At 45.4% G+C, this 13,952-nt stretch overlaps 1 protein-coding gene across 1 annotated transcript in view; it reads right to left on the bottom strand.

Annotated features, from left to right (window-relative positions):
- Window positions 1-295: 295 nt before the first annotated feature.
- Window positions 296-13,952, bottom strand: part of LOC142760448 (ceruloplasmin-like) — an 81,909-nt gene continuing 68,252 nt past the window's right edge. The window contains exons 18-20 of the mRNA XM_075863638.1: window positions 13,640-13,779; window positions 4,582-4,738; window positions 296-425 (exon numbers count right to left, since the gene is read on the bottom strand). Coding sequence (XP_075719753.1) covers window positions 4,583-4,738; window positions 13,640-13,779 — 296 coding nt within the window. The 3' untranslated portion in view covers window positions 296-425; window position 4,582. The remainder of the gene's footprint in view (window positions 426-4,581; window positions 4,739-13,639; window positions 13,780-13,952) is intronic.

Raw genomic sequence — 13,952 nt, 5'->3', positions numbered from 1 at the left:
ATAGATACAGAAATAACACAAGATAGCAAAGTCTCATTTTATAGACTGGGTCATTTCAAAGCTTTGTGTGAATGTCTAGAGGAGAAGGGCTGCTGAACAGATCCTTTGCATAGAAGAGTGGGTAATTTTAAATCAAACATTTAATCTGGTATTTTTAAATAATATAAATTTACACACTTTTATTACGTACAGTGATCTTTCGATATGCACAGAAAAAGCAAAGAAAGAATACAAGTGCTCCTTACATTTTTCATTTATTTATTGCTTTACTTTAGTAAGCACATTCTTTGCTGCTCCACATCATTTAAAATTTATGAATACATACACTGTATTTGATATTTGATTTTCGGATCTTCAGGTTCTTCTTTTGTGAGCTCAGAACTTCTTCTAGGAAGACCACATATTTCTTTATGAGCATTAGTTTTCTGTAAAAGAGAATGACTGTTACCCATGTCGTTCAGAGCTTCAGTGTAGCACGTTCTTTGTCGGCATGCAGCCATACTTTTCTTCCCAGCTGTGGGGGAGTCTTTTGAAGCTTTTGCATTAGACCTTGTCCATTTAGGTGGAATCCACACTAGATTATCTCACATGTCTCAGTGACATTTTAGAAAATGTTACCTGTTCGGGTCAACTCCCGTTCCCTTGTGATTCCTTTATTGAAGGAATTAATGGCATATAGAATGTCTGAAACCCTTAAAAAATCTGTGGTCAGAAATCTCTTTGGGAAGTAGCCCATAAGTGATTGCAGCCATTTCCTATCATAGAAATCAATGGCTATATCTATGGTTTGGGCGCTTTTATAATACCTTGGCAGTCCATGAGCATTTTCTAATATGTTACTGTGAATTTAACCTCTTAAACACTAGCGTCTTTCTTGATGTTATCTCCACTTTCCTTAACTAATGGCCTGGTTTTTTTTGTTTTTTTTTTTTGTTTTGTGATTTATTTATTTTTTTTGTTTTTACCTTACCTTTTAGGACTATGTTGACATGGAGTGGATTATCTGCAAATTTTCATTGAGGAATTCCAACTGAAAAACTGCAACTAAAGTACAGTATAGTGCATGTGAATGAGGTTTAAGAAAACCACATACACATGCTTTGCAAAAAAATTGTGCAGATTTGAGAGCATGCTGCAAATTTTGATGGTTGGGAGCATAGCCCAAAAGTAACAATTATGCTAAAACTTAACATTTGCCTTTCATTCTGGTCATTTTCGTCAGGTTTATTTCTGCAAATGAAACCTTTCTACATTGTAAGCCTTATTAATAATTAATAAAGGTACACCGACTAAGAAACTTGTTTCCATCATTGGTTAAAACTACCAGTTTACATACAGAAATTCTAATCTGAACTGTACATTTTCTTTTCATAATTTGTTCCCCGGGTACCATGACCAATTCTGATAAATAATATTGTTACTGATCATATATATTAGATTGAATCACACACCAATTTCTATGTAATATTCCTATATGTAATGCTGAACGTCCCGTATGTAACCTTTGCTGTAGCTAATAGAAAGACTGCCTTTCCAGGGCACCAATGCATGTATCTAGATTTGTCATAAGTTGTATCTTACCCCACTTACCCAAAGCTAATCAGGTTTTAGAACACCTTGAAAAATATAAATTATCAGCTCATTTCTACTATAGAGGAAAGAATAAACTAAACCAGGGGTGCACAACCGTTTTGGTCTGATGGTCGCATTAACAGATTCTTCTTCTTCAAGTGGACCACAATAAAACTTTGGATGCTTAAAGAGGTATTCCATTTTAGACATTTATGGAATATCCAAAGGATCTCTGGGACACTCACCTATCCCCAGAATTGGTGTCCCACGACCCCGTCCAGCCTGGTGATGCTGCCGCATCCAGGTGGAGAATCAGTGGAGTGGAGGCTATGATTATGGAAACTGCCTAGCTCACTGGGCTATACGTAAGTCCCATAGAAGCAAATTACTACGGAAACAACTTAGCTCAGCGAGCTCTGCTGTTTCTGTAATCCCAGCCCCCTCTCCATTGATTCCATGTCTGGATGTGGTCGCCTAACCAGGAGAAACTGGGGACCCCTGTTCTGGGAATAGGTTCGGGTCCCAGATGTGGAACCCACATCGATCAGACATTTATGGCATATCCTGTGGATATGGCAAAAAATTCTAAAATGGGAATACCCCTTCAAAACACTAATTTTAATTGTTTTTTTTTTGTGGCTGCCTCGGCTATCTCTGTCAGGATCACAGAGAATAAATGGAGCGGCTCATCATCTATCCTGTGGATAGGTGATAACATTTTAAGGTGGGACAACCCTTTTAACTCTGGCTCTTCTGATGTTGGCCATCCTACTTCCTGCCTAGAAATTAGCGTTTTCCTTCACTACTGTTTCTGCGTTATAGGCGCTGTTCAGCCGGGCTGCCATAAGGAATTTTTGGGCCACATACAACTGCCTCACCTACAAGGGTAAGGTAGGGACAAAAGGCCAGGGGCTTTGTGCGAGAGGCGGTGGGGAGAACAAGGTGGCGGAGGCTTTGTGGGGGGATGAGAGACAAGGTAGCAGGGGCTCTGAGAAGGGGGGGGGGGGGAGTAGACAAGGGAAGAGACATACAGGGCTCCGCCGGGGGGACAGAGTCGGTGCCGTGTGCTCTGAAGGGGCAAAGAGGCTGAGATACGCTGTTCGAACGGTTGTCAAATTGCTTGTTAATGGCTACATGGTGTTGCGGGTAAAACTGCTGATTACCTGCAAAATTGTGCGGCCATTAGGGTCTATTTATTAATGGTCGCCGGGGTGATGATGTCACTGGATCACGACGGCCTACGCAAGGATCACGTTGAGGATGCTGTGGAGCAGCTCCGTTCGTCGCGGGAACGGAGCCTAGGTGAGTATCATTTTTTTGTTTTATTTGTTTGGGGGTGCTATCTACAAAGGGGAGGTGGGAGTGCTATCTATGGGGGGCTGTATGGCACTATCTACAAGGGGGAGGTGGGGGAAAAATCTACAGGGGGGACTGTATGGCGCCATCTACAGGGGGCTGTATGGCGCGATCTACAGGGAAGGCTGTATGGCACTATCTACAAGGCAGATGTATGGCATGAGCTACAAGGGGGAGAAGGGAGGTGCTACCTACAGGGGGGGCTGTATGGGACTATCTACAAGCGGGAGGTGGGGGCACTGTATGGTACTATTATCTACAAGGGGGAGGTGGGGGCGCTATCTACAGGGGGCTGTATCTACAAGGGGAGGTTGGGGGCACTATATACAAGAGGGGCTGTATGGCACTGTACAATGGGGAGGGGCACTATTTACAAGGGGGGGTGACGATCTACGGGGGGCTGTATGGCGCTATCTACAAGGGGAGGTGAGGGTTACTATATACAAGGGGGGCTGTATAGCACTGTCTACAAGGGGGAGGGGGGCTGTGTGTGGCACCCAGGGGAGGGGTGGCAGTCAAAAGTTTGCTATGGGGCCCAGTCTTTCCTAGTTACGCTCCTGTCACGGTGTAACAGGAGCCTGTAATAACCATTCAGTGCTTTCCTCTGCAATAAGGAGATGTGCCCATTGTTTAGGGAGCGGCGCTCCAGTGGCCAGCCTGAGTGATTACACGCAGACACAGATGTTCACACAAGCGTTCATCTGTGTTTCTATCCAGCAGGGCGGTGGCTGCAACTGGGGTCAGCGTGGGCCACATGCGATCTTCAGCATGTGCACCCCTGGAATAGACTAGACTATACATTGCTTTCTGAGATCTCACATATTTTTTAATAGTGATAAACCAGGAAATCCAACACTGGAATATTTGCGTAGACTTAGGGTATGTTCACATGCTAGACTAAAAACATCTGAAAATACGGAGCTGTTTTCAAGGGAAAACCGCTCCTGATTTTCAGAAGTTTTTGAAGCCACTCGCGATTTTCGCAGCATTTTTGTTGGTCATTTTCGGCCGTTTTTGGAGCTTCTTTCAATAGCCTATGAAAAACCGCTCCAAAAACGTCCCAAGAAGTGTCCTGCGCTTCTTTTTCGCGGCCAAAAAACGGCCCATCGGAACAGAATTACGTTTTTCCATTTGATTTCAATAGGCAGATGTTTGGAGGCGTTCTGTTTCCGATTTTTCAGCCGTTTTTCAAGCGTTTATGGTCCGAAAAAACACTGTGTGAACATACCCCAATGGTATTTTCACACGCAGTGCTTTCAGGCATATTTTGGGGCGTTTACGCCTCGAAAAGCGCCTGAAAAAATGGAAGCTGAACGCCTACAAACATCGAAATCAATGGGAAAAACAGCATTTAGTTCATATGAGGCATCTTTTTACGCCTCTGTTTTAAAAAACGGATCGTAAAAAGACGCTCCGTAAAAAGAAGTAGCATTCTCGAGGCATTTTTTTTTAGCTGATTTTCCATTGAACACTATGAAAAACGCCTGAAAAGAAGCTCCAAATTAAAAGAAGCTTCATTTTCAGCTTCAAAAACGCCATGAAAATCAGAGGCTGTTTTCTCTGAAACCAGCTCCGTATTTTCAGACGTTTTTAGTCTAGCGTGTACACATACCCTTATTGCCACTAGATGATATCCAATACATTTCCGCTTACATTACAGCACTGTGTACACCGCCTCCATTCCCCCCTGCATGTGGTCGTCCACGTGACAGTGCAGAAACCATGTTCCTGGGTTCTTTGCTATCATGGCGACAGTTTGAAATGTTCCAGGGAAAAGATCAAATACATCTGTTTGATAAACCTCACGTCTCTGCAAAACAGAAAATAAATAGTAAATTAATGAATATCAATTGGAATTTGTATATCTCTTGGCAATCCACACTATGACACTACCATTTGTCTGATTTGTATTCCTAATAGAATAGGAAATCATGCAGTTTTTTAATATACATTTTGTTTAAATTCTGCTCAGACCTTTCTTATAAGGGTATGTTCACACGCTTACTAAAAAATGTCTGAAAATACGGAGCTGTTTTCAAGGGAACACAAGTCCTGACTTTCAGATGTTTTTTAAGCCACTCGCGTTTTTCACGGCCGTTTTTGGAGTATGAAAAATGGCTCCAAAAACGTTCCAGGAAGTGACCTGCACTTCTTTTTCGCGGCCGTTTTGAAAAACAGCTGCGTGTAAAAACGTCCCATCGGTACGGAACGCAGTTTTTCCCATTGAAATCAATGGGCAGATGTTTGGTGGCGTTCTGCTTCCAATTTTCCGGCCAAAAATAAGCCGTGTGAACATACCCTTTCAGTCTAGTAGCCTCTCTCTCTGCACAGTAGAATGGTATAACCCAAAGATTAGTCCATTGTAATGCGTCCATGGGCTAACTGAATAGGATTGAACATGGCGTCAGTTATGTGACCCCTAGCATCATTTAACACTGACAAGGTATCTGACAAGTGACTAGTATTTTATTGAGGAGCAGAATTTATATAGTAATTGTACATACAGTATCATTTCAACATCCTGTCTATTCTATATACAGCGGCATCTCAGCATTATGTCTGTCGTTCTCTGTGCAGAACCCTGCACAGGGGCTTCTTATGTCAACCCTTACTTTTTCTTGAATTGCGTTTTAAGTTATACAATTTTTCATGATACCAATTCAACGTGCTAGTAAAAATAGTATACTTTTTTTTTTTCTCTTTAATATGAAAGTCTATAGACGAGGGATGGCCAACAAATTGCACCCATCAGGGCCGTCCAGTAAAAAATGGAGTACATGGGAGTTTATGTGTGATGGATGACCAACAGATGCCTCTGATGGATATTATTCGTTGCCCATGGACTCCCATATTGAGAAAATATATATACGTTAAACATATGTTTTTTTTTTAACCCAAAGGGTGACTGTGACGTACAGTATATGCTCAGTTTTAACATGGGGATCTATGGGCAGATGGCATCAGTCAGAGGTATACTTTTTTTACTTTGGTTAAAATCTCGCTCCATGTAGATGTAGAAAAGTTTTAATTGACTGATCATTTACTGCAGCGTAATACCACACAAAAGCCATTGAAAAAGTTACGTTTCTTACCACTGTGTATTTAAGGCCTCATGCACACATCCTTCACCGTTTTCACGTCCGTTTAAAATGGGTCCGTGTGTCCGTTGTGACATCCGTGTGGTTTCCGTTGCCACTCCGTGTCCGTTCCGTTGTTCCGTTTTAAACGGATACTGTGCTTCCGTTTGTCTTTTTAAAGCGGTCGGCTAAATTTCATCTTGTGTGTTGAATGCAGGGAACTTTGGCACGCCCTGCCATTGCTTAGCAACGGATCTGTGAAAAATTACGGCACACAGATGCCTTTCATGTCCCGTCCGTTTTTTGTACGGACTCATAGACTTCAATGGGCCCCACGGTCACTGAATGACGGACAAAAGTAGGACATGCACTACTTTTGACGGAATGGACGAACGGAACCGTCAAAACAACGGAAGTGTGCATGGCTCATAGAAATGAATGGCTAACACATTGAGTCAAGTTAAAGATTGCTACATCTGTACATCTAAGGTTATGTCTGATTTAGGGAGAAAGTTAGGCTACATTCCGATTTGCGAGTTTAAAAAATGCAGCGTTTTTCCTACATTTCATGTGCGTTTTCCATCTTTGTGCATTGGATATTGCCATCAGTGTGCTTTGCGTGTGGCATGCATTTTTCACGTCCGTGCAAGAACTACTTTTTTATAATTTCTTTTTATTTCTCTGCATTTCTTTGTAACTAATACGTGAAACATGGACAGTACATGGATTTCGTCTGTGTCCTGGCGGTGGTTTTCACGCACCCATAGACTTCAATGGGCGACTAGGTGCGCAAAAACACACCAATATAGGACATGCAGTGAGTTTCACGCAACGGACTCTCGCTGTGTGAAAACTCACGCATGTCTGAATAGCCCCATTGAAATAAACGTGTCCGTTTGCTGTCAGTTATTTCAACACACAGAACACGGACGGAGAACACTCTCGTATGAATGAGCCCTAAGGTAGGACACATCTGTATCTCCTCCATTGCTCTTCCTGTCTCTGTGTGTTGCGGTTTTGTTTTTTTAAATAGTTATCTTCATTAAAGGAAGGGTGTCGCGAAAAATTTTTTTTTATATCAATTTGCTTTTAGTGTTTTATTAAAAAATGTAGTATTTATTTGTGTGTTTGTGTTTTACTTTTTTTTATTTTTTAACTTTTTCTTTTTTCATCTCTGTATGTGTCGATTAACGACACATACAGACTTGGAATACGGCACATACAGCCCCATAGAGAATGCGAACGGGACCCGTTCCATTCACTATGCTGTACGCCGTCTCTAATGAAGGTCTTCGGCCGAGTGATGTCCGGCGCCATTTTCTTGTGGACCGGAAGCCGCGGCCGGACAGTAAGATTACTACTTTCGGTCGCGGCTTCTGGACTTCTCTTCTAATGCAAGCACTTGGAGTGGAGGGAGCAGACGGAGCGGACGGATCGGAGGGAGCGGCGGCAGCAGGAGCAGGTAAGTTATCTCTGTGTATGTACGTGTTTTAGTGTGTGATTACTACTGTATGTAAACCTACTACACTGTGTGTTCGTTTAAAAAATGGCGACACACAGGGTAGGAGGTTTGACCGTTCAATCCCCTCCTTTCTCCTGGCACTAGCCAGGATAAGGGAGGGGGGATTCTGTGAGCTCACTAGAGCGAGTGTGTATTCTCAAATTTTGCAGCATAAAGCAATGTGGTTGCTTTACCACATGCCAATGCTGCAATTTTGGGAATTGCTCCATCTAGTGACTAGCACTGGGAAATGTTATAAATTCGAATCTAATTTATAATATTTCCTGACTCGTGAAAAAATAAAAAAAATTAGAACAATGTTTAATCATTTATACACTAAATGTTTAACTAAAAAAAAAAAAATTCTAGCGACACATTCCCTTTAACAATATGATAACATCTCCTAGAGACAGGCAGCCACGCTAAACATCATTATTTTGAGCAGTGTAATTTTTTGGTGGGACGAGCTGTAGTTTTTAGTGGTAACATCTTTTGGTACATACTATTTTTTTACTTTTTTTATTTTTTTTTAGCGCTAAGGTGACCTTAAAACAGCGATACCGTTTTTGTTTTTTTTACGCCGTTCACTGTGCGATACTAGTTTTGTTTATGTTTTTGACATTACTTTAAAGGAAAAATGGGAGTTTTTTTTAACATTTAATATTTGTTAATTTTTTTGGGCTATTACTGAAAACTGTAATTATTTATAACACTTTTTTTTTTTATTGGTCCCCCTATGGTATTTGAGCCAGCGATTGTCAGGCTAGGGGATTTGAGCCTGCGATACTAATATATCGTAGTTTATTGTCATTTTTACAGTCTCCTGCGGGGTATGATGGGCTGTGGGAGGAGGCCGCCCCCCTCCTTACTGTCATGGTTGCTATTGACCACGGCATCTAAGTGGTTAAACGGCCAGGATCAGAGTTCTCCCTGTTCTTGGCTGCTAGTGCGAGGTGTCAGCTGTAATACAACCCCTGCACCAGGACATATGGGAACGTCCTGGTGGATCAAGGGGTTAATACTAAGCAGCCACTTCCCTCATGGATGATATGTGAGTGAGTGGCTGTTCATCAATATATTTCACCTGTGCAACTTCCCTCCATATAGATAGTATTTAACCTACTCTTGCAACAGTAAGAGTTGGTCACACAGGAGAGCATCAGGGGGGGGGGGGGGCGCAGAGGACAAGAAAGCCACTAGAAGTTGGGGCAAAGGGCAGGTAAGAGCGGTTGGAGTAAAGAACAGAGGACGAGAGAGCAGCCAGAAGAGGGGGCAGACAGAACTGGCAAAAGCAGTGCAGAGGGCAGGTATTCTTGTACTGCTCTGTGCACTTCTGCAGACTACCCCTCCCGCCAGTGCTGTGATGTTACAGCCACCAGCAAGAAGCTTGGCTGTTGTGTTTTTAACATTGCAGGAGAGGGGGAGACAGAATCTGCATTGGTCCATTCTAGACATAACCATGACTGAGCCCTGGCTGTATTCAAAAGCAGCCAGCCGCCTCTACAGCAGGTGTCACGTAGGGTTCGTGGACCCACTGGGCCGTACCGCCTAGGTGGTATGGCAGTTGGCCAACAGGGCGCAGGTCACAGTCTATAGTTTGTATAGGGTACCTGTGGCAGCTCGGACAGTAGCATGGCAGGCTCGGCTGGGACTAGGCAGCAGGCAGATGTCAGGCGTGGTGTAGCAGGACAGGCGTGGTATGCAGCACAGCATGGCACTTGACCAGGATAGCACGCGATACAGGATACAGGAAACACTGGGAACTGGAAAACACTGGGAGACCATTTGCTTAGACAAACTAGGATACGACAAACAATGCTCAGGCATCGAAGCAAGGGACTGGGCCCCTCTTATAGTCCAGGGCACTCATGGGCTGATACACATTAAAGTCCGGTGCGCCCGCTGCCCCTTGAAGAGCGGGCACCCTACACAGCCCGGCTGAGGTGAGTGGAAGTGAGCGGTGGCTTCTCCTGAGGAGGAGACTGGGGCCAGCGCTCGCAGACCCATGGCTGCGGCCGTCAGGAGGAGAGTGAACCTGGCGGCCCGCAGCCACGGACATGACCGTATCACCCCTCTTACGCCCCCTCTTCTTGGAGCCAAAGCGAGAGAGAAACTTCTTCAGAAGGGTAGGAGCATTGAGGTTCTCAGGCAATGGTTGGAGCAGGTCTGGAGTGAGCGACCTTGTTTGCTTCACGCACTGAGCAGAAAGAAACAAAGTCCATAATGTCCTTGGGCAGCGTCGGCCACCAGAAATGATGGGCAATCAGATCCCGGGTCTTACGGGTCCCTGCTTGACCTGCCAGTCTAGAGGAGTGTCCCCAGCGAAGGATTCTCCCTCGGTTCGCCAGGCACACAAAAGTCCTCCCTGGAGGAATGTCCCCAACTTGCAGGGGATTGACAGAGACAATGCAAGACGGATCAATAATGTTCTGTGGAACTTCCATGGTGTCTTCTGTCTCGAAAGACCTGGACGAGGCATCGGCACTCACATTCTTGTCGGCCGGGCGATAATGGAGCTCAAACTGGAACCTGGTAAAGAACAGCGACCACCTGGCCTGATGAGGGTTCAGCTATTGTGCCGTCTGAAGATAGGTGAGGTTCTTGTGGTCCGTAAAAATCGGGATGGGATGAGCTGCGCCCTCTAGTAGATGTCTCCACTCCTCCAGGGCCAATTTGATGGCCAGTAACTCCCGATCCCCAATCGAGCAGTTGCGTTCTACAGAAAAGAAGAGCTTAGAGAAATATCCACATACCCTTGACTTGCCCTTGTAACCTCTCTGGAACAGGAGTGCACCAGCAACGAGAACTGTAGAGAAACGTCTGGATGATGGAGGATAGAGTCTGACGTGAAGGCACTCTTCAAGCTATTGAATGCGGACTCTGCCTCAGGAGTCCACACCTTGGCGTTCATGCCCTTCTTAGTGAGGTCAGAGATAGATGTCAGAAAGCGCTGTATGGCCCTCAAGCCTTGAGGGCGTGGCCATTCCAGGACGGACTTTACCTTTTCAGGATCCATCTTGAGACCTCTATTCGAGACAATGTAGCACAGGAAGGGTAGAGCATCCTTTTCAAACATGCACTTCTCCAACTTGGTGTACAGACGATTCTCCCTTAACCACAGCAAAACTTGACGGACATGTCTCTGATGAGTCATAGGATCTGGACGAAAAATCTAGATGTCATCAAGATAGACCACAACACAAACATAGAGGAGGTCACAGAAAATGTCATTAACGAACTCCTGGAAGACCGCGGGAGCATTACACAGGCCGAAGGTCATTACTAGGTACTCATAGTGTCCATTACGGGTGTTAAATGCAGTCTTCCATTCGTCACCACGGTGAATCCGGATTAGGTTGTAAGCCCAGGTCTAGTTTGGAAAAAATCTTGGCAGCACATATACGATCGAACAATTTAGAGATAAGTGGCAACGGATACTTTATTTTTCACCGTGATTTGGTTGAGACCCAGGTAGTCACTACAAGGACGCAGGGAGCCATCCTTCTTTTTGACGAAGAAGAACCCGGCTCCTGCTGGGAAGGAAGACTTCCGTATGAAGCCCCTCTCCAAGTTCTCTTTAACATAGGCGGACATGGACAAAGTCTCTGGCAAAGAGAGAAGATATATCCTACCACGGGGAAGGGATGCACCAGGGATCCGCTCGATAGGACAGTCTTACGCCCTGTGTGGGGGCAGTGTCTCCACCTCCCTTTTGCTGAAGACGTCCGAAAAATGCTGCATAATGACCAGGCAATCCTGCCAATGACCGAGGCAGAGGAGGCTGAGCCGAACAAATCTGCACCAGGCATCGGCTGTGACACTCGGGCCCCACTGGAGAACCTCTCCAGAGTTCCAGTCCAGGACTGGGGCATGTAGTCGAAGCCAAGGCAGGCCCAGCAGCACGGGGTTAACGACCTTGGATAGGACATAGAATGATAGAAGTTCGGAGTGGAGAGCCCCTACTTGGATTATCGGTGGCTTGGTCACAGCTATAACTGGGTCTGGCAGTGGTAGTCCATTTACCAATGCAACCATCAACGGTTTCTCCAGAGGGATAGTGGGTAATTGAAGAAGGTCCACCAGGTCTCTACAAATGAAATTAGCAGCGGACTCAGAGACCAGATACGCAGAGACCTGATGCGTTTTCTCACCGGACACTATGGTCACGGGTATGGACAACTTAGACGGGAGTCCTTCTTTACCCAAGGTTGTCTTTCCTACCAACCCTAGGCTTTGGGGCTTTTGGGGACACAGACATACAAGATGGCCTCCGAGGCTGCAATAAAGACAGAGTCCCGAAGTGCGTCTGCGTTGTCTCTCCTGAGTAGATAGCTTACATTGGTCCATCCTCACAGACTCCTTAGGAGGATCGGCATCTGAGGACGGCAGGGGTTGCTGCAAGGTAGGGACTGGACTAGGAAGACATCCCTCCCGACGAACCTCTTGGAGCCGTTCTTAGAGCCTTCTATCAATCCGGGCAGCCAGAAGGATGAGGTCATCCAGGGTAGATGGCTGGTCTCGAGCGGCAAGTTCGTCCATAATTTTAGACCGTCCATGCCAGAATGTAGCCACCAGGGCCTCATTGTTCCACAACAGTTCTCCCGCCAGTGTACGGAAGTGGATGGCGCACTCGCCCACAGAGATGTCTCCTTGGCGTAGGTTTAGCAAGGAAGCCTCTGTAGAGGAGACTCGTCCAGGCTCCTCAAACACCGTGCAAAATGTCCGGAGGAACCCCTGGTAGTCACGGGTCTCCTGGTCCTTGTCTCTCCCAGATAGGATTCACCCATGCAGGGGCCTTTCCAGTAAGAAGAGAGATGATGAAAGCAACCCTTGCGCCATCAGACGAAAATGCCCTTGAATACAGGCTGAAGTGGATCTGGTACTGGTTCAAAAATCCACGACCGGTACCTGCGTCTCCATCATAGCGGTCAGGAAGTGGCAAAGAAAAACGAGTTGTAGTCAGAGGATCAGTACTGCCAGGAGGTGTTGTAGGAGGAACGGCAGCTCGTGCTTCCTGCCGACGTGCGAGAATGTTCAAGGCCTGGAAGAGTTGGTCCTGTTGAGACCGGAGGTCCAACATATCCGTCCGCATCTCTTGTGACGTCATCTTGGTCTTGGATCGACCAGCAGGGACCATGGCCTGAGCATATTGTCACTGTTCGTGGACCCACTGGGTCGTACCGCCTTGGCGGTATGGCAGCTGACCAACAGGGCGCAGGTCACAGCCTATAGTTCGTATAGGGTACCTGTGGCAGCTCGGACAGTAGCAAGGCAGGCTCGGCTGGGACTAGGCAGTAGGCAGATGTCAGGTGTGGTGTAGCAGGACAGGCGTGGTATGCAGCACAGCACGACTACAGCACAACACGGCACTTGACCAGGATAGCACGGGATACAGGAAACACTGGGAACTGGAAAACACTGGGAGACCATTTGCTTAGACAAACTAGGATACAACAAACAACGCTCAGGCATCGAAGCAAGGGGCTGGGCCCCTCTTATAGTCCAGGGCACTCATGGGCTGATACACATTAAAGTCCGGTGTGCGTGTTGCCCCTTTAAGAGCGGGCACGAGCACCCTACGGGACACGGCCGAGGTGAGTGGACGTGAGCACTGGCGTCTCCTGAGGAGGAGACTGGGGCCAGCGCTCGCAGACCCATGGCTGCGGCCGTCAGGAGGAGAGTGAACCTGACGGCCCGCAGCCACGGACATGACAGCAGGTACATGCTGGTGAGCAGAACTTCTATTACTGCTTCCTCTTCTGAGGCTCTGGAGCATTGTTGTGAGGTAGTGGCCCACCAGAGGATCCCCTGGGTCAGCCAACCTATAGGTGCATTACAAATAACTTATCCATGGACTATACCATTCTACTGTTCAGAGGTAAGCTGCACTGATATAAGAATTTTAAATACATGCACAGCATATTATAAAATTGTATAGTTTGCTACTCTATAAATAAATGGAAAAAACAAAAACAGAATAACCCTTTCAATTATTGTTAATTCCAATAGATAGAGGCCATAATTGTTACATTTTGTGTATTAGTTATGTCTCCATCATCCATAGAGGTCACTAACAATCACAAGTTTAAAAGTAAAAGAATAATTCATAATGAAGTAAAAAAATTTTTTTTACCGTATACTGAAGGCTGTGTGCATGAAAATGTACAGTGTGAATGTCTACTTCATTTCCCATCCCAATAAGATGCCAGTGTACATCATCTCCAACGTGCATTTTAAGGCCTTGTAAATTAGCATACATTTGTCCATTGATACCTGAAATAAAAGTTCCACATTTATCACAGATTATTTCTGATGTTATTCTGATTATAAGGGTTTGTATACAGATATTTTCAGTCCATGCTTCTTCAAAATAATTCTCATGGAAAAAAGAGAACCGTGTCTGTACAGCAAAATAGGAAAACTCCTTACTCAGATGCAACTAATTT

This window comes from Rhinoderma darwinii, chromosome 4, assembly GCF_050947455.1.
Source record: "Rhinoderma darwinii isolate aRhiDar2 chromosome 4, aRhiDar2.hap1, whole genome shotgun sequence".
NCBI lineage: Eukaryota > Metazoa > Chordata > Amphibia > Anura > Rhinodermatidae > Rhinoderma > Rhinoderma darwinii.
The sequence above is the reverse complement of the archived record's forward strand: the minus strand, read 5'-3'. Positions and strand labels throughout refer to the sequence as shown.